The 23,656-nt window shown below is 44.6% G+C and overlaps 1 protein-coding gene across 6 annotated transcripts in view; it reads right to left on the bottom strand.

Annotated features, from left to right (window-relative positions):
- Positions 1 to 23,656, bottom strand: part of KAZN (kazrin, periplakin interacting protein) — a 198,865-nt gene that overhangs the window by 143,559 nt on the left and 31,650 nt on the right. For all 6 annotated transcript variants that reach the window (XR_015295891.1, XM_086921865.1, XM_086921868.1 and 3 more), the window contains exon 2: positions 19,065 to 19,235. Coding sequence is in view for 5 of the 6 variants with exons in the window: in XM_086921865.1 (XP_086777991.1) it covers positions 19,065 to 19,235 (171 nt within the window). In the remaining variant the exon portion in view is untranslated. The remainder of the gene's footprint in view (positions 1 to 19,064; positions 19,236 to 23,656) is intronic.

The raw sequence follows: 23,656 nt of genomic DNA, 5'->3' as shown, positions 1-23,656 counted from the left end.
CACACACACACAGCATCACACACACACACACACAGCATCACACACACACCGCATCACACACACACACACACACACACACAGCATCACACACACACACACACAGCATCACACACACACACAGCATCACAGGGGAGCAAAGAATTATGTGACAGTGGAGCAACGAATTATGTGACAGGGGATCACATACAACAACGTGAACCAGGTTAAGGAAGATGTCAGGAGCTAAGGCACATAACCCCAACTAGCCCTTCGGTTCTCAAAAACAGTATTCAGAGGCTCGGCACCTCTTCTCACAGAGAAAACACTATCTGCACTCACTGTATCAGCTTCCTGGGTTTAGGGCATGACTCAAAGGCAACGGTGAGTTGTCAAACTCATGAAGGAGAGTCACATGGGGACAAATTCTGTAAGAGGGACAGATAAAAACAAACATGTGCCTCGAATCAGAACCGCACATTCGTCAAAGCCAGGATGGCAAACCCAGGTTCCCTAAAGGGGTAATCATTATTTCATTTTCCCCGGGTATCCCTCAAGTCCTGAGCGCTGCTTACCAAACAGTTCACCCAAACTCGCTGGTAATAGCTGGTTTCACTGTTCCACAATCACTAGTTATCAACTGGGAACTCTCAGAACTCAGCCCGCTGAGATCCGTGTACTTGTGTCGCAATCAGGAATCAAAATCTAAAACAACAAGCTTCACCTAATACAGAGACAGACTCGCATGCATACCACAGTCCACAACAGAGTCAGTTACACTCAGACAGAAAGACAACCTCACAAACACCTGGAAGCATGGTTTGTGCACACAGCATAAGGAACAATGCAGCCCAACATGCTCGCAAGAGTATATGAAGAAATTAAATGACACATGTAGCCAGACAAGAAGCGACAAACCGACAAACAAGATCAGTAGACCCGAGTACACCACAACTCGTTCACACGATAGACCCAAAATTGCCGCACACAATATATACATAAATTCTTGCGCACATTATAAGATAGGCAAAATAAGTATCCTGGTAAACGGACAACAGGCCAACCCGCACATCGCCAAGCACAACCTTGGGCTCAGGGAAATACTTCATGTCAGGTACCGACAGAAAAAGGCACAGAGACACGCGATCGGACAGGCACACAAAAACACGAAGAGGCAGACACACACTGGGAAAGGCACAAAGTCAAGGAAAGACAGGCACAGAGAAACGCCAACAAACGGACACAGAAATATAAAATCAAGCAGGCACAATCCACAAACTGGCATAATTCATGGGCACCTTAACATATTAAACATGATAGGAGTGGCGGAGGTGGGAGCTACAACGCCAACTATTCTGCGAGAGTCTTTGAAGCGCTGCGTTCAGTAGGTGATAAGGATCTCTTGAGTGGAATGCAGCAGAAGCAAGATCCCTGCGCCGCCCATAGGGCCCTCTCCAGGCCGCTAACAATGGCACTGTGTCCGCGCACTCCACAGAAGGGCGTACGCGAGGACAGCCAAGCCTCGGGGTCAAGGCAGGAATTTGACAAGGACGTGCCGCACACTCCCGGCCATGGCAACAACTTGGATTCTGGATGCGCACTGTTCATTCTGGTCCACACGACAAGAGGCAGCTCCATTATTTCTACTAGTATCAGGATTTTGGGATATCCCATACGGACAACCAAACACAATCACTCTGGGGCATGACTCAGGTGCATATTGCCGTCCAAAAGGTAGCGTGATCTACGCCAGAGGTGTTTGCAGTACGGCAAAAAACGATCAGACCAAGGGCGAAGGTTGGAACAGAGCCAACACTTTCACTTGCATATTCTAGGTTCCCAATGCGAACAGAAGTTTTAAAGTAGATAGAAAAGCATTTCCTACAGCAAAAAGTGAATGCGTGCTGCATAGTGCTGCATTCAGTCATACAGAGAGTGTGTTCCAAGATGTGTGAGCCCACCCAGCACCGCCCAGGCTCTGCAGGTATCTGAGGTAATGCTCTGATGACCCAGAGCAAGGGCCCTGCGCCTTGCTTATTTATGCCTGGCAGTCGAAGTCATGCCCGTAAAGCACCTGTACCTCTTTTTGGAGCGGCTGTGATTGATCGAGGGATTTGAACAGGAAATCCCCAAGGGCAGCTGCAGCCTGCTTCACAAATATGGTATTCACTTACTGTGACCGCAATCAACAAATGTTTGTGAACCCTCGAGCCACCACCTCGCGCCTGAATCACGGATGATGGCAGCCAACCCTACTGTGCTAAAAGGCAGAGGATTGGAAGCTAAAACGAGCACGGGGAGGTTTTAAAGGGAGCGACTGAAAGCCAGGGTTCACGATTACCCTAGCCAACAAGGCACGGACAGCGAGAGGAGGGGCCGGCGGAACGGGGGAAGGGGGCGGGTTAACAGGTTCCCAATGCGAACAGAAGTTTTAAAATCGATAGAAAAGCATTTCCTACAGCAAAAAGTGAATGCGTGCTGCATAGTGCTGCGTTCAGTCATACAGAGAGTGTGTTCCGAAGTCATGCCCGTAAAGCACCGGTACCTCTTTTTGGAGCAGCTGTGATTGATCGAGGGATTTGAACAGGATGCGGGGCTGGACAGGCGGACGGCTCCTTTCTCCTGGGCGGCGGGGTTCTCCTCCTCACAACGGAGCCCCGCCTGCACCATCCGCCGCCTCTCTTCTTCCGGGTGAGTGCACCGGGGCGCAGAGTAGGCTCCTGCCTGCCCCGGTGCCCAATGCAGCCGCGATAAACAAGGCACTCACGTGAGCAGGAAGGCAGGTGCCGGCTCAATGCCGGAACAGATTCGGGGGCGTTCCCGGCTTTTGGCTGACGTCGCGTGACGTAGGCAAAAGCCAAAGAATCTCGGGAACGCCCCCGAATCTGGTCCGAGATTGACGGACGGAGCCCTCTCCCAATGGCTAGCCTCCATTTATGGAGCTAGCCAATCGGAGGAGGGGGCGTATCCCGACCCACACACACAACTCAAGAGGTTTTTTGGCGCATGCGCAAAGCGCATGGCCAGGCAAAACCTAAAAAATAGCGCCTAAAAAAAATGAGCAGTGGAAGGACACAAGTAATGCGACCATAATGCTCCAGAGGAGGGTGAGACCAACAGAGGAAAGAAGCTTCATGCAGCTAACCAATAAGAAGCAAACTAATGAGAGGGAAGAAGAATCAATTTGATGGTAAATGATGGGCAGTCTCTAAGACCCGTTCGAAAACAAAAGATCGCACAAGCAACTGCGCATGCGCTGTCTCAGGTGAACCTATAAAAGGAAGTACTTGTTGCTGTGAGAATTACATTTGCTTTACAAAGAAATGTGTCTCCCGATCTGCTGTGAATCTCTTGCTGGAAAGATGTTTCTTGGGCTATGAAAAAAAGTATTTTTCTTACCCACAAAGCAATCCAAGTTCTGTCAATAAGAGCCTACTTACCTGTACAAATTTGATAATCAAGATTGAGAATGCCCCAGGTCTCAGGAACACAGGAATGTGTGTCTGCCTCGAAGAGAGCCGGTAGCCCATCTGAAACGGAACATTTCTTCAGCTTGCCAGTCCGGGGAGTGGAGAAGGTTTGTAGACTCCAAGCTAGAACTGTTGCAGAAGAATCCCATGAACCAGTTGAAATGGAATTGTATGGAAACATCCTACAAATTGAACCAATTGTACAAAAATCCTTTCCTTAAAGGTTGGAGAACTGCGGAGCACGAGGAAACAAGTTACAGGCCTTTTTGCCAAAGGTGAGACAGGCATTTTTCCTCTCTGGAAGACCAGGATAAGTCAACAAGCCTACCTCAAGAAACACAGCCGCCATAGCTATAATTCAGCAGTTTTCTTGCACTCTGAGCTAATGACCGCGATGTTTGAGGCTACTGCAAGACTCTGTAATAAAGTGCACTTGGTCTTATGGTGTCCTGCATGAGTGGAAGAGGTGTGGCACAGCGGCCAGGATGTCTTACTACGGAACCCTGGGGCTCACAGTTCGATCCTAGAGGCAGGCGGCAGATCAGCCCAGCACCGTGTGACTCCGGGCAATAGCTTGCTTAATCTTTCCGACGGCCCCCAGCACCTTGACACCTTCGGGTAATTGTTTGCGCTTTCCAAAAACTAGACATTTACATTTACTGGACATTTACTCAGTATCCCGCCTTGCCCCACTGAAGATTTCCATCCTGTAGTAATTTTCTACATTTAAAGGTAAAAAGTTTTTACTTGGACAAACCACAAATTCTTCCCTGACCACACTTCATCAATAGTTGTCTACCAAGGGCGTCTTACCCCCAACTTTTGATCAGGGTGGATCAGCAACCTGCATCAGACTGTTGTCCATCGGCTGCCAAGTATTAGGGTCCATAAATTCCAGCCTTGTATACACCTGTAACAAACATTGATTTCTGAACTCTGACCGTTTCAAATCGAATTTGTTGAATATTTCCAATAGTATCTGATTCCTACAACCAGTTTTCTTTAGCTTTGTGCCACAGCACTCTTTAATTCTTTTCGACTAAATTAGTTTAGAAATTTTAAGGAAGTAGTTTCTTAATTGTAATGTTATTTGCACTTGCACACTGTTTCTTATTTGTGATAAAGGCTCTCCTGTTTAAAAGTTACCAACTTTGAGCCAGGTATTTTTCATAGGAACCAACTAGCTTAAAGAGCATCAGATGCTTTTCTTTTTTTTGGAGACTAAACTAAAGCTTGTACTAAAACTGCGTCCGCTCTCCCCAAGAGCTGAACAATCCAGCAACCTGCAAATGTTTTGAAGAGCAAGACTGATTAAAAATGTAGCTAAAAAAAAAAGAAGCAATTGGGTTCTTCTTCCTGTGTAATAGCTTTAGTGATGACAATAGGCCAGCATGCACACAAGTCACACAGGTTTTTCTGACACTTATTTGTTTCGTGGGCTATTGGGCTGAAAACAACATTAGATGTTAGAAAGGGACATTGGAAGTCACCTTTAACATGGAGTCTCGATAAGGTTGATGGCGCTTTCTTGGAAGTTATGCTGGTAATGGCAAAATGTCAACATTCTATAAGTGTAAACATCTTATTATTAAATTGCCTACAAGACCAAACAAACCTGGAAATTGTCATCTAAGAGGACTTACAGGGGACTATAAATACGCTTTGGCCTTTTTCCCATGATGACCATATATTACAACACGATCTTCCCTGACTGTCTTGTGTAATTGAAAGTAACGTGGAGAAGTGTGGCTCACTGGTTAGAGCAGGCAGACCCTGAAGCAGAGGTCAGACCCGGGACCAGGGTTCAATTCCCGACGCGGCAGGGTCTTGAGCTCAAATGTCCATGGACTCGATAATTCTCGCTTCGGTGCCTGACCTAATCATGGGTTCACACTCTGCAACTCTGGGCAATAGCTTGCTTAATCTCCACAACGGCCCCCCGCGGCGGGATGCCTGGCTTTCACCTTGGGGATGCCCTGTAGGAGCTATCTCACAGGGAAAAGCCAGGACGGGTTCCCAAGGCAAGCGCGGAGATACCCCTTCGGGGGTCGATTCAGGCGCTATATAAGAAACATAATAATAATAATAACGGACGCAGGGATGATAAAGCTTGTGGAGAAGCGTGGCTCAATGGTTAGAGCTTCAGACCCTGATGCAGAGGTATGGCCCGGGACCAGGGTTCAATTCCCGCCTCGGCGGCTCTTGGTCACAATCTCCCTGGACCTGATAATTCTCACCTCGGTGCCTAGTCTAATCATGGGTCCCACTCTGTGACTCTGGGCAGTAGCTTGCTTAATCTCCACATCGGCCCCAGCAGCACTTGGATGCCTGGCTTCACCTTGGGGGTGCCCAGGAGTGGACATCTCATAGGAAAGCCAGGAAGGGTTCCACATCAGTATGAATACAGCGCTATGAGACCTCTGGGTAGAAGGCGCTATATAAATACAAACACATTGACATTACATTAGTCAAAGATCTGGAGTCCATCAGGTAAAATCGGAGGTACCAGATCCTACTACTCTGCTGGCACATTCCACTATAGCCCCTCCAGCAGCAACTCTACCATTACTCCGCCTAAGTTCATTTTATTGGATTTTCAAAATTAATGAAATTGACCATGGCCACCAATTCATCGAAATCCACGCCCAATGCCCTCTTCACCAACCGGCACATCCTTATCAGGGGGCATTACCACAATAAACCAGAGTAAGCTACAATGATCGTATTGCCAATAGAGTCAATTGGCTCAACTGCTACCACTCGTGTAAAGCTGTACTTTTTACTGATACACTTTAGGCTACTTCCCCCTCAAAAAGGCCCCTAAAATGCGTTAAACTAAAGAACAGATGCAAGACTTATAAAGGATTACCATGACTGCTTCTAGTCAAGTGATAAGGAAGAATCGCAACAAAACACGGAGACTAGCTAAGAGGGACCCAAGAAAATTGCAAAATTCAAGCTGAACTGTAGTTCATAAATAAAATATACAGGGTGAACAGTTTGGGAAGGAAAATTAACAAAGAAGCAAGGACTCTGGAATAAAGCACTTTATCCAAGTAAGAAGAAAAACTTGTGAAGTTTCTGGGAAATGGTTAATAACTTGAACAGGGCTCCAATGACAAGTACGAGCTCCAACACAGCCGAGGCATATTGGGTTGGCTTTCTTACTAAGCACCTTCATCAATCCTTAGAGGACACAGGGTCCCGAGGCCCTATGAGAGGAAGTAAGACTTTCATATTTCTCGCGATAATCACAGATGAATCTATGATCGGCATTTCTTAGGAACAAATATGCAAAGCCATCGGCAAGAGCGGACAGGGCCCCTGGCCCAAATAGAATACTACATGCACTGTATAAAGCTAACCCGGCCTTCTGAGCAGACAGATTGGTTGTATCTTTCCCGGCCTGGTGGCAAGGCTTTATAATCAGACACCATCTTTAAAAGGGTGACTGATCACAAAGGAAAACTATTGGCTTATCACGTTAACAGATACTGAGGCAAAGCATTTTTTCAGGTCTTCTTCTAATGGATATTTTGCTTTGAGCTAAAGAAAAGTACATCATTCCTCCTAAACAATCGGGATTTGTACAAGTGGCTGGGACGGCAGCCAATATTTTATCTTGGTCGGTAATTATGGGAAAGCAAAATCTGAAAATGCAACCTCCTGATCTTTCGAATATGTGCAACGTAACCTTCTTTGGAGAAAGCTAGCCTCCTGGGGCATCCCTGCACACGTTTTATAACGAGAGTGAGGATTGGTGATGGCTCCTTACTGTCAAGGAAAAAAGTAACAAACTCCCCAAGTAAGGAGCTGTAAAAATAGTTAATGGCCAAGAACCAGGTGTCTCGTTATAGGGATACAGAATCTGCTGCAGCCCGTGCAGCTAAGAGCGCTGGGGTCGGGTGTGGGGGGATTGCGACAGACGACAATGAGAGAAAATTAATTCTTTATTTAATTTTCCCTCGTCTGTCGAAATCCCCTCCCCCCCTCCACCCCGCACACACGACCCCACCGCTCTTACCTGCACGAGCCACGGCTGGAAGCGATTGAAACGGAAAAACACAGGTTAAAGGGTGATCAGAGGAAAATAAACAATTGCATTTTTAGTGAGTAGAAAAGCAATATTTAAGTGACAAGGATTTATGAAGATTCTGGAAAATGGAAGTGATTTGACGGTCTCGATTCTGTATTACCGTTTGAGCATTCCTCAAGTAAAATGGTTTTGAAAAAACTTGAAATTCAGTTCTTAATTTTCTGTGAAAACTACTGTCTGGTCATTGGTGAAAGTAAGGGCTACATGGGTCTTTCCATTTGACAGAGACTATTTGGGATATGAACGAAATCTAGGAAAAACAAGCTGATTCCACGGTGAATGTACTACCAGGAACACAACAGAATACCTATGTATTCGCCAAAGAGGTTTGTTTGTTCTGGAAAATTGGTTAGGAACAGGGATGACTCCTCTGCAATGGCAGAGAGCATCGCCCCACTGCCTGGCTCAGAGCCAGGAAATGTAAAATAAAACGATGCTCTTGCATTGTTTTATTTAACGTTTGCCGGCTCTGCCAGCGGAGTTGGGAGAGGCGGGGCTTATGCATGGGAGGGGGGAGGAGGAGTGCTACGTGCACTCCACTCCCACAGTGCGCATGTGTGTTTTGGCTGGCCGTGTCAGACAGACAAAAACACACACTGCGCACTTAAGTTTTCTACAGCCCAGCCGCATTGAGCAGCCGGGCTGCAGAAAATCCACAGACTCCCTGGTCTGAGCAGGGCATCTTCCTTGCCTGCTCAGAATAATCTCGTTCTTGCATAGCGGCGAATTCGTCCACTATCAAGGGAAAGGTTCCCCGTTTCACAAATAAGTGACAACGACCCCCCAGTCCCTGTCCTGAGGAGAACCCGTGAATGATATTGGGTTCGAAACGCGTCGACGTTTTCACCTCCGAGACACAAAATCATCAGGGCTTGCTAGGATTTAACTAAAAAACTTACTTTGGAATTGTTTTACTGTTCCTATGTTTCTCCTAGCTTGAGCACCAAATGTGGTATTTTTTCTATCTGTCTCGTGAGGGTTGCAACAAGGAGGTTTATTTCTAAGATTTTCTTCCCCTTGTCCATTAGAAATTCAGGATTGGAAGCCTCTGTAAAGCGATCAATTTGAGGCCTTTTCACAGTTGTCTTTGTTAATAATGATGACAATTTTCTTTGTTTCTTGTAATGTCTTGATCTTGTGTTTAGTTCACAGAATGTGTTGTTTGTAAATTAATGTAATGTTGTGATGTAACTTTTGATGCCAAAAATATTTCTGCAAAAACATTTTATATAAAAAAATAAGTCAATCAATACAAATGGTTGTTCAACCTAGTGATTCATTACATTAGGGTTGTGTACTTTGTCACTAAATGAATACTGTCCGGTCATTGTTTTGTTGTTTAAATTGCTAGTGGCCTAGGCCGGTCAGTGACAGGGCCCAAGCCTTCCCCCAGTTCCTCCTTGCTCTGCAGCATGGGCATTGGATGGGAGTCTGGGTCCCAGGGGCTGCTGGAACCCAGGAAGAGAAGAGGCGGCGAACGCAATGTGGTAGTGGCCAGCCGCGGCAGTAAAAAGTAATTTTTATATTGTATTATCCGCTCCCCCTCCACACGAAGCCTCCAGTGCAACCCCACCCGCCCCACCACCCTTTGTTTATGGAGGCTGCCACTGGTTAGGAAAGCGCCCATCTAAACCAGTTGTTCTGGTTCCCATCGTACCAAAGGCTCTGCAAAGATGTGTAGTCCTGCTTTGTGAGGATTCCTTATTGAAGCAGGTCATCTGTACTAAGGTGTTGGCTTAGGTCCTTTTCCTCTCAGTGGGAAACACATTTTGCCGAACCTGCATGTGCAGTTTAATCTCTCTAAGATCTATTGTAACAAATTGTCTTAACAAGAGTTTGGTACATTTGCATCTTCCCTCACCTATTCACATTGTAAGAATATATCGAGTTTGGAAATCCCTTGAGATTTGGTTGGTCGTGCTTAAGCAAGCCAGGCCTAAGGATCTCTGAAGATCAAGGATTTTTCCTAGAAACTGCCGGGCTGCTTTGGGACTACTTCTATCTTCGTGACTTACCTCACAGCGGCAGGCCACCACTGTTACTGCAGATCTCCTGCTACCTCTTTTTGATTTCAAGTGCTCCAAGGTAGTACAGTTGGAATGTGCATCAATTCCCTTCACTTCAAAGTTGAGCAGCACTAACAAAGCCAATTGAAAACACCAGTACTAATCCAAAAGGCATCACGAAGGCGAATGATAGGACTTCATAGAATAGGTGTGTTCTATCACATCAGCACTACTGGAAAGACTGTAGTCGTGTTTCTAATACCAGAAGAATGCAGACTGCACTTGCACTTCTATTCAGGAGGAAAACCAGTAACCTGTTTTTAGCCCTTGGACCTGTTATGCAAGACCAGTATGACAACAAAGCGGTGACAAGTGCGATAAAATATTGTTGGAGCTGGTTAAAATTTGATTAGCTGGAGAACACATCTGAGCTGTTTAGAGAGGCAACGGCCATATACGCCCAACGTTTAAAGGGTAGAGCAAATCGAGGCCATAGTTTGCTCCATCTAATTTCCAACACCCCATAGTGAAATAAGACAAAACCGAAGAACTGGCCAATCTGAAAGGTGAGCAGGAGAGAGCGTGTGGGGGTTACGGTCGCCGCTACACTCAGTGAGAGGTTATATGGGTGCATATGTTTAACACCACAGTGCTAGGCACCTAGATCATCCTATGGTGGCCAACTTTGTATGATCACTTCGCAGGACACTTTGCACATGTGCAGACATTGCGTGTGCAAAGGTATCGGAAGATGTTTTTGGGAGTGTGGCGGCACCTATGAGTTGCAGAGAACTCTGGTGGTTTCCTTCTAAATCAGGCCATTTCAAAAGATATAACAGGGACGGAGATTGAGCTTTTTAAGAATGATTGCAATTCATTCTGGCTTTTCGGCTAAACGAACCTGCGCACCCCCCCCCCCCCCCCCCCCAAACCCCCCACTCAGCACCTTGAGACCCTCACGGATGAGTAGCACGCTTACAATTCCCCTGATTGATTGGTGCATACTGCATCTGAGTTCTAACCGCATTATCACCACCTGGAGTACAAGCTTTGATTGCTCGCTACAGAAACTTTTAAGAGACAAGTTTCGTAAATAAATAGCTCTGGTATCCAACTGTAACGAAATAGTGTTAAGCTTTGAAACACCAATGGTAAATATCAGCATTTGCCACACATTTCTGCCTAACCACTTAGTGTGGAGTGTATGTTTCAGCCATGAGGATACAGGACAACTAATCTCAGCTTTACCCCTTCACTTAAATATGTTGGCAATAAGCACTGTGCTCTAAAGGGCAGTCACTTGGACTTGCCATCAGAATCACTGCCATCCCGGTTTTGGTCTAGTAAACTAGCTGGAAATCTAGAACTAGGATGCACAGTTTGTAATCCTGGCTTCCCATTTGGCTAAATAGTGTGCTCCTCTGCAATCATTTTTTCAACTGCTTCCTCTGCTCCCAGTTTAGTAAGCTTGGGGAGTATTCAGAATAAATGTAAATGCTGATAGTATGCATGGGGTTTTAAACAAGTGGAACTTATATTACTCGAGGGAATGTAGAATTGCCCAGTCTCATGATGTATTCACCAAAATGCACTATGGTTGTAAATGGTTTGATCCTGGTCAAATCGTACTCTCCCGGTGCCTCTGTCCGCCGATCTGACAATGTGTCAGCTCTTTGGAACAGGCCGAGTGTAAGAAAGAAACACTAAGGCCATACTTCAGGACAGGTACTCAGCAAGGCTTGCATTCAATGCTGTTTCTCAGCAGGGGGATGGGTTTGCATCTCAATAGCTGGAGTGCTCCTGAAGCTGCATTTAAGGCACTCTCCAGTGTTGCAGCTCCCCTATCCTAGTCACTGATAGGTACCACTTTTACAGCTCATTTAGACCCTGAAAGAGCCACCATTACTGTCAAGGGTGCTCAAATTGACAGGTAACCAAAATGCAAGATAATGGGCATCCTGCAGTGCCACTGTGAGGGCAGCAGGACAGGAGAGAGAATTGCAGAAGAAATCAGCTGGATGTGCGAAGGATGGCCCTATAGTTTATCATGTGCCTCAGGCACTCGTACAAACCAGGCGACACATACCTGCAGCAGCTGACCCAACTACTGGCTCAGTTACAGGATTATGAAACAAGCCTGCTGATGGCGACCATGTTTCTTCTGTTCAAGTATGGAAAGACGTGATGCCACACGCAAGCTGTTGCAATATAGTGGAAGTACAGAGAATCACAGACTGTGGATGATCTGCTCTGACTCAGTGTGAATCAGAGGAATACCAATTCCACCACATATGGCAGAATTTCTTGAAACAACTCTGACATACCAAAGACTTAGCACTTCCTGGGACGTCTGACCACAACCGGTCCCCCACACATGCAATACATAACAAAATTAAAGCATCTACATAATTTAAGGGGGGGCTGCACCAATAATCATTAGTACCACTCACTAGCTTAACCGCATCGCTGCGGCGGTTATTTTTCCGCTACGCTGCTTTTTTCTAAAAGCCGCGTTAGATGACGAGCTCAGCTCGTCATCCGCACACGCCCCCCGTGGCTGATGACGAGCTGAGCTCGTCATCAGCATCGAAGGGGTTAACAAAATAAATGACAAGGGATGTCACTGTGGATCTACATCAGCAGTTCCATTGAGTATCCCTCTCTGCTTTTGATGGCCTCAACATCCCATCACTTATTCTGTGTGCGCATCTATATCATGAAACAAAAGTATTAACAAAACAAAAGAGTGATCCCTATTATAAAGCATTGTATACTTTATTTAGAGCCACACCAAAGGGGAAAAGGCATGTGTTCGGAATTTAACAAAGATGAGTCAATAAGGTGTTCCCATCCCTTGGTATATAATGTAACAAGCATTTGCAATACAATAGGTCTCGCATTTATGAGAGTTTGAGCTATTGGCATTGTAAATGACAATGCCTTTTATGTATGTGTGGTTTTTAAAACAGATAAATAAAAGAAATTGTTATTTACAATGCCAATAGCTTAACCTCTCGCTAATGCGACACCTATTGCATTCCAAATGTGTGCTATAATTTTTTTTTAAAGCGTTCGGAGAGAGCCTGTCCTGGATACAGACGCAGGCAGTACAAAGCTGTTTGAGAAGATAGTGTGGGAGGCTGTAATTAAAGCCTACCGAGCAACAACACACATACTCAGGGGTGTCGCCATGGGAGGTTACAAAATCAGACAAGGCAGTACTGAAGAGGAACTACTAAGCCGTTTGACCAATCAACAGCCACAGTGGACAATGACACAAGCAAATGAAAAATGTGGGCGGAGAGTGGGCGGAGCTTCAAGTCCCTACCTCAATACAGCATGCCGGCTAGAGCAGTGCATGCACTGCCCAGGCTCAACCTAAAAACAATGGGTGATGTACTGTTATTGAACAAATTAAAAGTTGTGATTTAACCCCTATTGATTTCAATTTGAAATGGACTGGTGAAGCACTGGTAAGCTCTAAATAATGTATAAGGGCATCGATCTGTTGACAGTATCTGATTTGCTTTGTGAAATGATTCATGTGTTCATAGTACTTCTTGTTCAGGAGTGTTGATATAAAATAGAAATGTTATAGAGTAAATAAGAGTGCACGTGTCAGGCATGATTGTATTCATCATAAACCTGTACATGAGGACAGTTAACGTATGCACACTCAAGAGGGGATTAATTGATAGCGTTGCCTTGTTTACTGAGTGGCCAGACGCCAGGCTGCTTTACATGGGCCCAGGTCCTATAACAGTGGTAGCCCGAACTGCAGGACCACAGCTACGCGCCACTCTCTGAGTTCAGAAGCAGTTTGAATCTCAGGGATAAACTGGTGCATAACTGCCCAAGAGACAAATAAGGAAAAGCTCAAACCACCTTTTTAAAACCACTCAGAGCCCACCTTCACTACCTACCCTTCTTGCAGAAGCTGTGCAAACAACCAATGCCATCTAAAACAGCAGAGCTGGAACTAAGAGAACCTTCGTAACAGTGGGGGGTTGCAGTCTATGTAATCTTAGGTGCATGGGGAGATCAACCCAAAGATAATCAGTCTGGATGACTAAGCACAAAAGCAGCATCTTAAACGTACCTCTAACCTTGTGAAACATTCTAAGGGGGAAAACCACATTGTGGGTGAATTTAGGGGGACTGATCAATAAAAATGTACCCGGGTTTAGATTTATCGTCAATATTGCACTTATTCCACATTAAGGAGGAATAGTGGGCATTTATTCTATGCAGCCACATAAAATGATGGCGTGTAGAGGCATGCGATGCTCTAAGCACTAAATGTATGTTGATCTCTGTGGAACTGGGAGCCCCATCTCCGATGCACTTCATGCCAACTGTGCCTCCCCGGAGTAGCATAAAATGCCACAACACTCAGAGACCTCTTAAGGATTTTGGAGGGAACTAGGCCTAATTTATTTTGGGGGCCCTTTTCGGAACAACTATGAATTGATGATCCAGTTTTGCCTCTTTCATGTCCTATGTACCCTGGTCACTGGCAGTGCACAGGCACAACAGTCAACATTACAAATGTGGTCACATCTAATATTGAGAGATAGGGAAGTGTTTTCAATTTTGTAACACAGCAGCAGCTCACTGATGTCACTATAAATAATCTCTGTACAATCCTTGCATTTCTCACATGCGAGGCCTTGTTTTGATCTAAAAAACTTTTTAAAGATTGTTGAATGAAACAAACAACATTTCTCTGCAAAATGTCTGTAACAGACTTTCACACATCACACACTTTAAAGTAAAATGAAAGGAAAACAGTATTTAAAATAATCTGTTTAGGAATTATTCAAGATCATCAGGGCAAGACTCAGCAGAACAAAGCTGTCTCTATGGGGAGGGGCACAGAGAGGCTGGAGCCCTGGGCCAGAGCCCACTTTGCCCATGTCTTAAAACGTCTCTGATAACACTGGCACTAATGGGGAGGCGTAAGCACCAAATACCATACAGTAGTAACAAGAGGCTACACACTGCGTATAGCCAAGGGAAGCCACACCGGGACCTCTTAACTCGGTCCTGATGAATGCGCATGGTTGGAAACTGATCAAGAGAACGAGCAGAAACACGTTTAAATCTATACATGAAGGGTCCCTCACTCTACCCTCCAGTTACTCTTATGGTCAGGGAGACTCCAAGAAGGTTATGTGAGACTACACTCATACACTTAAATAAATACAACAGTGTACAAAGGCATAAGGGAGAGGACTAGTTTACTAGGCAGAACCTCCAAGAAAATGGAAATTCAACACACGCATAGTCCCCCTAAATCCCGATGGATGGGATACAGGGCGGACACAGAGCTATAAGCAGGATGCTGCCCAGCGCTACGTGGGAGAAACCAAAAGAACCACATCACCCCACTAATTCGAGGGTTTTACCTCCTATGCGACCCCCCAATAGCACAAATAGAAAGAGTACCTAATAGATGTAAAATTTTAATTTAAGGTGAATTTGTAGCATGTTGCTTGTTACCCGGGAGAGTATCTAGGCGCCGACTCAGTAGTCCAAACAAATTCAGACTTTTAGTACAAGAGCAGACAAATACGCCCATACCACGATTCTAAATATTCACTTCAATGTGAATTTCTATTCTCGCGCTGACATCAATGAATTGTTATTGAAGCTCAGAAATGATAGAGAATATATTCAAAACAATCGGTAGCCTAACATGTGTATCATTAGTGACTTCTCTTACACACATATCCAGAAACCGATTCAGGCAGCCAATCTCTTAATTGTGAACTTGAAGATTTATGTAATTGTCAACATAAAAACTCTCGGGGGGTCATACTGGCATTCTCCCCTGGAATGGAGAGAATAAGCTATTAAGAACATCTACACCTACAGCTTTGGAGAAGCGTTTTGATTAACATCTATTTCTCTGTACCTCATGGGGACCGTGCAAGAGCCATGTGGGGTGATTTCAATTCATTTCCTTTACGTGCCGGATAAAAACCTCGTTCGAAGGCTGCTGCCAGAAATGTTAGCAGCACACAGTGACGGAACTACACTTCACCAGCTCTTCACCACTTACACCGGCTCATTATCTGCTTGCATATAATACAAGACACACAACCTAATTCTGGTTTGAATCACGTAAAACACTGTATCCAACTCTACATACCACAAAACACCTTACAGCCAAGGATTAAGATGAATAAATGAGATATTCTAAAGCTCAACTGAGAGACAGCAGGAATCAATTCCTTTGCCTACCCTGGAGTAACACATTTTTGTCAAGCTCAGAGGCTTTATAGGTAATCAACCTGCTAGTCTTTTTCACTATGTATGACAAACCCAGGAGGACGCTTATACGTACTCACAGAGAACTGGTGCTTGGGAAATAAATACAACTGGAGTGCTACAAAAAGGACAACAACAATACTCAACAGAGATAAATACCTTCCACCTATGTACTCCATGACTCACAAATACAAATGTAAGCCAGGAATCTCCAAAACAGCCAACAAACGTACCTGAGGCAAACTCGATCGGAGATTTTCTGGGAATCACTGAAGCCAGTAATGCAATGGGAAAGTGAGAGAAAGTGAGGAGAGCCCATTGAACCACTGAGCAAAAAGGAACACTCACAACCTGAAATAAATGTCACAGGAAATGCATCCTCTTATGCTGCTGCTAAAGGAGCAACCATGACCGTAATGGTGCACCCATTACTCTGGCCATATGCATGATGGACGTTTCCTGGTGCTGCTATGATGGTTTAGGGAAACATATACCACCGGCACTGGTGCAATGATCAAGTCCTGAAAACCGACCTACGGCCTTCTCAATCCCCTCTTCCACGCGTCCCTACTCTGATACAGAGACCACATCTTACCACAGACTGCCTCCTCAAGTTCCCCTACTGCATCTGAGGAGAATAACCCTTGCACCTAGAATCTACGTTTATTTTAACAGTGTACATGTCAAAAGAAACCACAGCCATAAAGGACAGCTAAAACCCACCTATTTTGCTACACATTTTTGGGCATTTGTAGTTATTATGATGTTTGTGTCTTCATTTAAGAGCAATATAAATCCTACACAACCCAATCAAATATGGTGTAAAGAAAAGTGCTGTATTGGTGATAAGTAGGCAAAGCATTATTATGGCAACAAACTGCCAGTTCGGTACCTCCCCAGTCGGCTCGGACGCCGGCGTGAAGTACCGACGGACAGGTAAGAAGGCTCTCGAGCCATACCTCCCTTATTCTTCCTGATACATTAAAATTCGGATGCCTTTTTTAACATTTAGGCTTGGCATTTGAGACGCGTTGACAGAAGCCGTTGTCGGGCTGGTAGCGCTTTTATGCAGCATGGCGCGCCTCAGCCTGGCTATTACCGTTATTTGCAAACGTGGTAGACACTATTAAACAATAGGTATTTCTGGTCACTCGAGCATGCTTTTTTCTCGTTTGAAACCTAGAAGTATTGTCAGTCTTCTATGTAAACCCGTTTTTAGTTTAGCTATCTTCACTGACCACCATAGAATGCAATAACGACCATCTCCTGATCATGCACAAACAGAGATCCCATCACCTTTCACTGATTAAGAGACATGTAACCTCAAAATATGCTATTTTAATGAGGGCATGAAACAACACAAAGGACAAAGGTACATTTACTGCTGTTTCTGTCCCTTCTCCTTTATTTTTAGGGCAATGCTTCCTCTACCTGAGCCGCTGCCAGGTGAGGTGAGGCTCATTTCTCATGCACAATAGGTAAGCAAGTTGTTTTGACATCTGATTGATACATTTATATGTGCTGTACTGTCAAACTATACTGGAACATTAATCTATTTTGTTGAAACTGTTATGTTTGTATCAGGATATTGACACTTTTGCAATACTTGATTTAGTTCCTTTTTACCTCTATGATGCGGAGTATCTCTTCTAACTTTTGTTCCTTTATTCATTAGTGACAGAAATTGTCCATTCACAGGAAAGAAACAGACACCTAGGACTTCAGGTGCCCATGTTCTTTTTTTTTCTTTTCATTATTCACTACTTTATCCCTTTGCACATTTTGCAGTAGCACTAATACATTTGGTCCTGATGAAGGCAATGACTACTTGGTCCATCTAGTTGCTGAAACATGTTGACCTATATACCGTCTGAGTAGTTATTTGTTGTAAACTGCTCTTTGTAGATTTGTTTTTAATATTGGAGGATAGAGCAAAATAATAAAAGTACTGTTGCTCACTCACCCAATTTTAACATACTTTTTCTCACTTTCACAAGCACTGCAATTCAGTCACTCACTAGTTGAGACGTTAAGCTAACATCACGAGGACCTCCCAGTGAGCTATCTGTGGATGGCGGACATTCCACCTAGTCCTTATCCATCATTCAGATCTCAGGGAGTAAGGTCTACAAGGAGTTCCAAATGATGAAGGGCGGTATTGAGTGGTGACTGATGGTAATCCTCATCTTGTGATGATATGTCAGGATCGGATCAATCTTTACCAATCAAAAATGTTTTCTGATCTTAACTAAGTGTCGTTGCTCAATTTGCATCATACAAGGTTAAACGTTCTTCTCTTTTCTTGACTCAGACCCGTAGACATTTGTGTGTTCATGGCAAAGCATTGTATTCTACTATGTAGATGGAAATATGAAAGGTATGCTTTCATTCTATTCCCCGCAATTGTATTGTTTTTCCACCTTTTATCAGAGAAACTCATTACAGAGGTATTCTTCCAGTGAAAACGCATTTAGTTCTTGCGAAAAGAGTATTTTCTGAGGCATATGAATAACTCACTGAAAGCTCTTTCCATGTATCCTAACAAGGAGGTTTATATGTGTGTATTTAGAATCTGGATTTAGAGAGCTTTAACGTAGCTCTCATGTTGTACATAAAAGGAGGGGTTATATCTAGAGCACCTCAAGGATCCTCTTAACTGATGATTCCTGAGTAACACATATCCTATTTGGACTAAGGGTAGGACATTTCTAGGGTGCACCTATCCCCCTTAAAGCTATCCTGCTGGTAACAAAGGAGACCTTTGTTTCGGAATGAATCTCGAAGTCCACTGAATGCCTCTCCGGCGAGTTACCCGACATTCAAGTATAACTTATCTAAGGATTCGTCTTTTGTTCTAAGAATACTGCTTCATGGTCTACTCCTAAATCGCAGGTTAGTGATCACCTGTCTGCTTGATAGCAGCTCTCACGAAACTAGAAACAGGGGCGTAGCTCCGGGAGGGTGTGTTTAGGGTGTAATTACCCCCCCCCCTGAAAATGTACTTTTATTCGGTAGTAAATTGCACCAGGCACATATATAGACCATACGAGGTGCTGGAAACCTATTCACAACTTGGTACATCCTACTGTTTATTTTAAGGTAAACTGTCTACTACAGTTTCCAACTGCACAACAAAAAGCGGTGAAAGGTCGAATATTTGACAAATTCTTATTTTATAAAAAAAAACAAGTAACATAACATTAAAAAACCAAAATAGGATTAGGTACAATGTTTGTCACTTACCATGGCTAGCTCTGCTTCCAATTCCTTGATCCTGTTGTCTTTAAGGTCCAACTGAGAACGGAGAGAACTGGCATGGTCAGTCGCCTCTTTCGATTGCCGCCTTAGCTCCCACTTTTCTCGCTCAAGGAGGTCCTTTTCTTTTGCAAGAGATTTTACTGCATCTTCACTTTCCTATAAATAGTGAATTACAACAAAAATGGATAGCATTTTCAGGACACACCATCTCATCATATTTAAAACTAAATCTGTTCAGTTTCATGGGAGTGTTGCTCTTTATACAGAATATAAAACTCTGGAATCACCTTGATATGGAAATAAATATTAAGAGAAAGAAAAAGAATTCATATTTTTAACACTTGAAATGAACACTAAATTAAATAAATTACAACATTTATTTAGGAAAAATATATACTATAACAGATGTTGACTCACAAACTGTATGGAACCGGATATAACTAATATTTAAGCACCTAATTCAAAAGTACTGAAATAAGAATTCAACTACCTTTTACCCCTGGACTCAGCTGCAAAAATGTGGTGATCTTTTTTTCAGTATGTATAGTTTATCACGTGTTACTGCTATTTTTGTTTTTTTTCTTTAATGGTGCTGCATGAGTGCAACATGATAGCACACACTATATATATCTCCTCGTATCTAGAGAGACTTCCTCGATCACAGATCACACCTGTGTTTATCTTCAAGCCTACTGTCCCCAGGGCATGTAATTTTAGGGAGACAAGGTTAACAACTACTATCCCAAATGTTGTTGCTTGTAGCGATTGTGGACTCATTTGTAAACGTGTTAACTTTACTAAACTGACGGCCAATCTTTTGAAAGTAAGCGTTGCATTAGCTTCTGCTAGTTTTTGTATTCCGGTCGTTTGTGCCTTTCATTAACAACCCTTGATTAGAAAGCTGCAGCCCTGGATATTCAGGGAGAGGATGTAGCCTAATAACTAGGGCGATCGATCTCAAACCTGGGGAAACAGTTTCAAGTCTCGGGAATGACGCTAATACCCTGCGATTCTGAGCAAATCGCGTAATCTCCTCGTGCCTAACAAAATGAATGTGTCCTTGTGTAACATAAATGGTGCTCATGTAAAGCTCTCTGATACCGGAGGGTCAAATTCGTGTTATATAAAAATATGAAACAAAAAAAAAGAAATAAATATATGTTAAAAAAAAAAATCAGCTGCACAATTTCAGGAGTCACAGAGCCACAGACACCCCTTCCAAAATCATTGCATCAAAAGGCATTGGATGGCAGTTCCAATACCCAGACCTTCCCAGGGGTCCTCTATTTGTCTTAGCTTGGATAAAGTTCTGACTTTTCCCTCAGATGGCCTTGATGCTTGCAAAGTTGTCCCTTCCATGCTGTAGTTAATGGATCCCCTTAACACTATCACAGAGGTTGACCTTTGAAATCTCCCTTGTGTGCCAAGAGTATATTCTCTAGTCACCTTTTATGTGCCAGTGCTACTTCACCTGTAGGCTTCCAATCACTGAGCTTTGCTTATGCTTAATAACCAAATTGGCTGCATGTCTGATGATACAAGCCTGTTCTCACGAGTCCGATATAAGCAATCACACCTGACTAAAATCTCGATTATCAGTGTCTGGTCAGATTGTGTTCTTACAAATGCTTTTTTTGTAAAAATTAGCCGCAAGATTGCAGATTTTTATTTAGTTTTTATAAGTAGGATACCACGTCACCCTTCTTTTATTCTGAGTCCACTAACTAATCTTTCTTCTTCTTCAGAGATAAGTGAGAAAACTTCTCATTCTCCGGTCTTATCCTGCTGTTCTTATACGTTACTGTGCCTTTTTTATGTTTCGCCTGCAAAAGCGTATGCATTGTATGCGGTCTCACTTGCGAGAGATATTGATACAACAAGGGCTTGTAGCCCACCAATTACTTAACATTCACTGGCTTCTTTGTCACTCTAATTTGCTGCCTTCCAATTAGCCCGCGCTTGCTGGCTTTGCTTCCTATTCTTTCGGCTGGAGAATGGACCAAGTTCTGATTACTTCAGCTTGATTGCTGTCCTTCTGCTGATCACGCTGTGATTGAGGTACTACTTTAATTTTTCTTCTTGCCTTTCCTCCCTGTTGAATCTCTTGCCATTTGTAGCTATGTTTTACTATGCCATGAGAACTGCAAAGTAGCCCTTTTCCGCTTTGAAATGGATGTTTATTGTGATAACAGATGTTATCCGCCTCCAAATGAATTTTCACTAAAACATGGACATGGGCGCAATATCTTTCTTTATGTTGAGAGATTTTTTTTAAAGCACATTAGCCTTGGCTGTGTCACAGCGCTTTTAAAAATTTGTTTTAGCCACACTGCAAAGCATCCGCGATGCTGTATAGCATTGATACAAAACATTGCCAAAGCAAATAGCTTTTGAGAGAGCGCAATTTGAATAAAACGTATATCCGAGCCATATTTAGAAGCATATCGTATAAACGTAGGAACGAAATGTATGCTGTAACGTGAAGTTGACACCTTATAGCATAAAGTTAACAGATGTAACCAAAGTAATATAGGAAATGTAACTGTATTTACTCTTGAACATGCATTAGATTTAGAAGGCCCGTATACATAGTGGGCTAATGTAGAAATGTGTAGAAATGCTTACGAACTGAAGAACGTGTGAAGTAGAATTCTGGAAAGGGGCGACCACTCGGTCCCCCCGCACGTATGGCGGAGTACCACGATCCCCCCGGGAAGCCATCTTGGGCGGGAAGCGAGTCTCGGCTGGTATGCCCGAAGCGGCGTAGCCGGGGCGCGCTTTTTCCCGCCCTGGAGTGGGCTGGCCTAGACACTGACGCGGCTGGCCACGCCCTTGGGGCAGGCAGGGGCGGGTTTACGCCCGCCCTGAAGACGGATAAAAGGAGACGCAAGACCAGAAGACATCCTCTTGTTCCTGTGCTCTGAAGCTGCACCTCCTCGCTGCACGTGAGCTCGAGACGGAACGAAGAGCCAATTTTGAGCGTTGTAATCGTTCTTGTTTGTTTTCCAGATACTCTGTTGGAGAATGCCGAAGAAGGCGGGAAAGCGCATGACTACTGACCAGATGCTGCGCGTTCTCATGAAGGAGATGACCGAGTTAAAGAGGTGAATGGATGAAAACGAGGAAGGGGGACCGAAACGTCCTTTGGCGGGAGCAGCCCCGGGGGGGAAAAACAAGAGGCCCAGGAGAGGAAGAGCTGGGGAAGACATCCCGGGTCCCAGTACCCCGCTAGAGGCACCCACCCCCGTGCCGGAGGAAGGGAATCCGATTCCCGTTGTGGTCACCCCAGTGTCCGGGGACGATATGCCGCCCGAGCTGGCAGCACAATTAGCAGCGTGGTTGGGTAAAGATAGTGAGGGCGCCACGGCTGTCGACGCGCAGGGGCTGATGAAGCAACTGCGTGAGTCACGGGAAGCAGCGAAGGTATCCACGCCGGCTGCGGCAGTAGAGAAGCCACAGGGGACAGGTTCAGTCGCAGAGACACCGTCCGGCTCAGGTAAGCGGCCATTGCCGATTGTGAGGGATGAGTCAGCACCTTCCCGTAGGGAAAGGGTGGGTCAGCATGTTCCTTTGGCTATTAAGGAGAAGATATGGGCGGGGGAATATGTCAACATCTTCTCGTTGCTTACTGATCACTATGAGATGGAGCATGTTAAGGGCCAGAAGGATCTCATGCATCCGAGTGTTTGGCGCGCAAAAATGGCCGCCTTTAAGGTAAATGAAAACATTGGCAATTGGGGCAAAGCGTGGGGGGTTTTTACGTCGATCTTGGGGGAACGAAGGCCCGATCTGCTACACGAATTGCCGATTTATCAGTCACGAATCATGGGGTACTCGGTATCACATGAGGGTAATCATTGGTTCTGCTATGATAATTTGTTTAGGAAGGCTAAAGAACATGATAAAAACTTAACTTGGGATTGTTATGATTCTGTGTCATGGTCCAAAATGAAGGAGACTGGTATGTTAAATGTGCCATTAGTAGGGGGTAACGTTGGCGAATCCTCCCGCCAGTATGCGGGGACGCCCTTTCGATCGGGTGCGGGTACCGACAATCACTCGAGGCCTGCCGCCAATACAGGAAAAAGGGGGGTTTGTTGGAACTTCAACAGGGGGAAGTGTACTAGGCCCCAGGGATCGTGCAAATTTAGACACGAATGTAGTGGGTGTGGGCAATCATCCCATCCTGAGTCCAGGTGCAGAGCCAAAACGGGTGATGATGGGGGGAGGGGAGGCGCCAAACAGGTCTAACATAGTCCGAGGGGCGCCTTTACCTACCCCGATTGATACCTTGGCGATGATTCCCTGGCTCAGTGAATACCCGGATCGTACTTCTGCTGGGGTGTTGCGGAACGGGTTTTCTTATGGTTTCCGCATCCCAGTGGGGGACTTTCAAGGTGTAGAGAAATGTAAAAATCAGCTATCGGTCTTGCAGCATGCGACCGTGGTACAGGATAAAATCCGGAAGGAGGTTACTCGAGGTCGAGTCGCCGGTCCGTTTAGTGTACCCCCGGTTCTTAACTTTGTTTGTTCCCCTTTAGGTGTGGTCCCAAAGAAGGACCCGGGTGAGTTTCGGC

The sequence above is a fragment of the Lissotriton vulgaris genome, chromosome 5 (genome assembly GCF_964263255.1).
Source record: "Lissotriton vulgaris chromosome 5, aLisVul1.2, whole genome shotgun sequence".
NCBI classification, from domain to species: domain Eukaryota; kingdom Metazoa; phylum Chordata; class Amphibia; order Caudata; family Salamandridae; genus Lissotriton; species Lissotriton vulgaris.
Note: the sequence above shows the minus strand (reverse complement) of the source record. Positions and strands in the feature narration are given on the sequence as shown.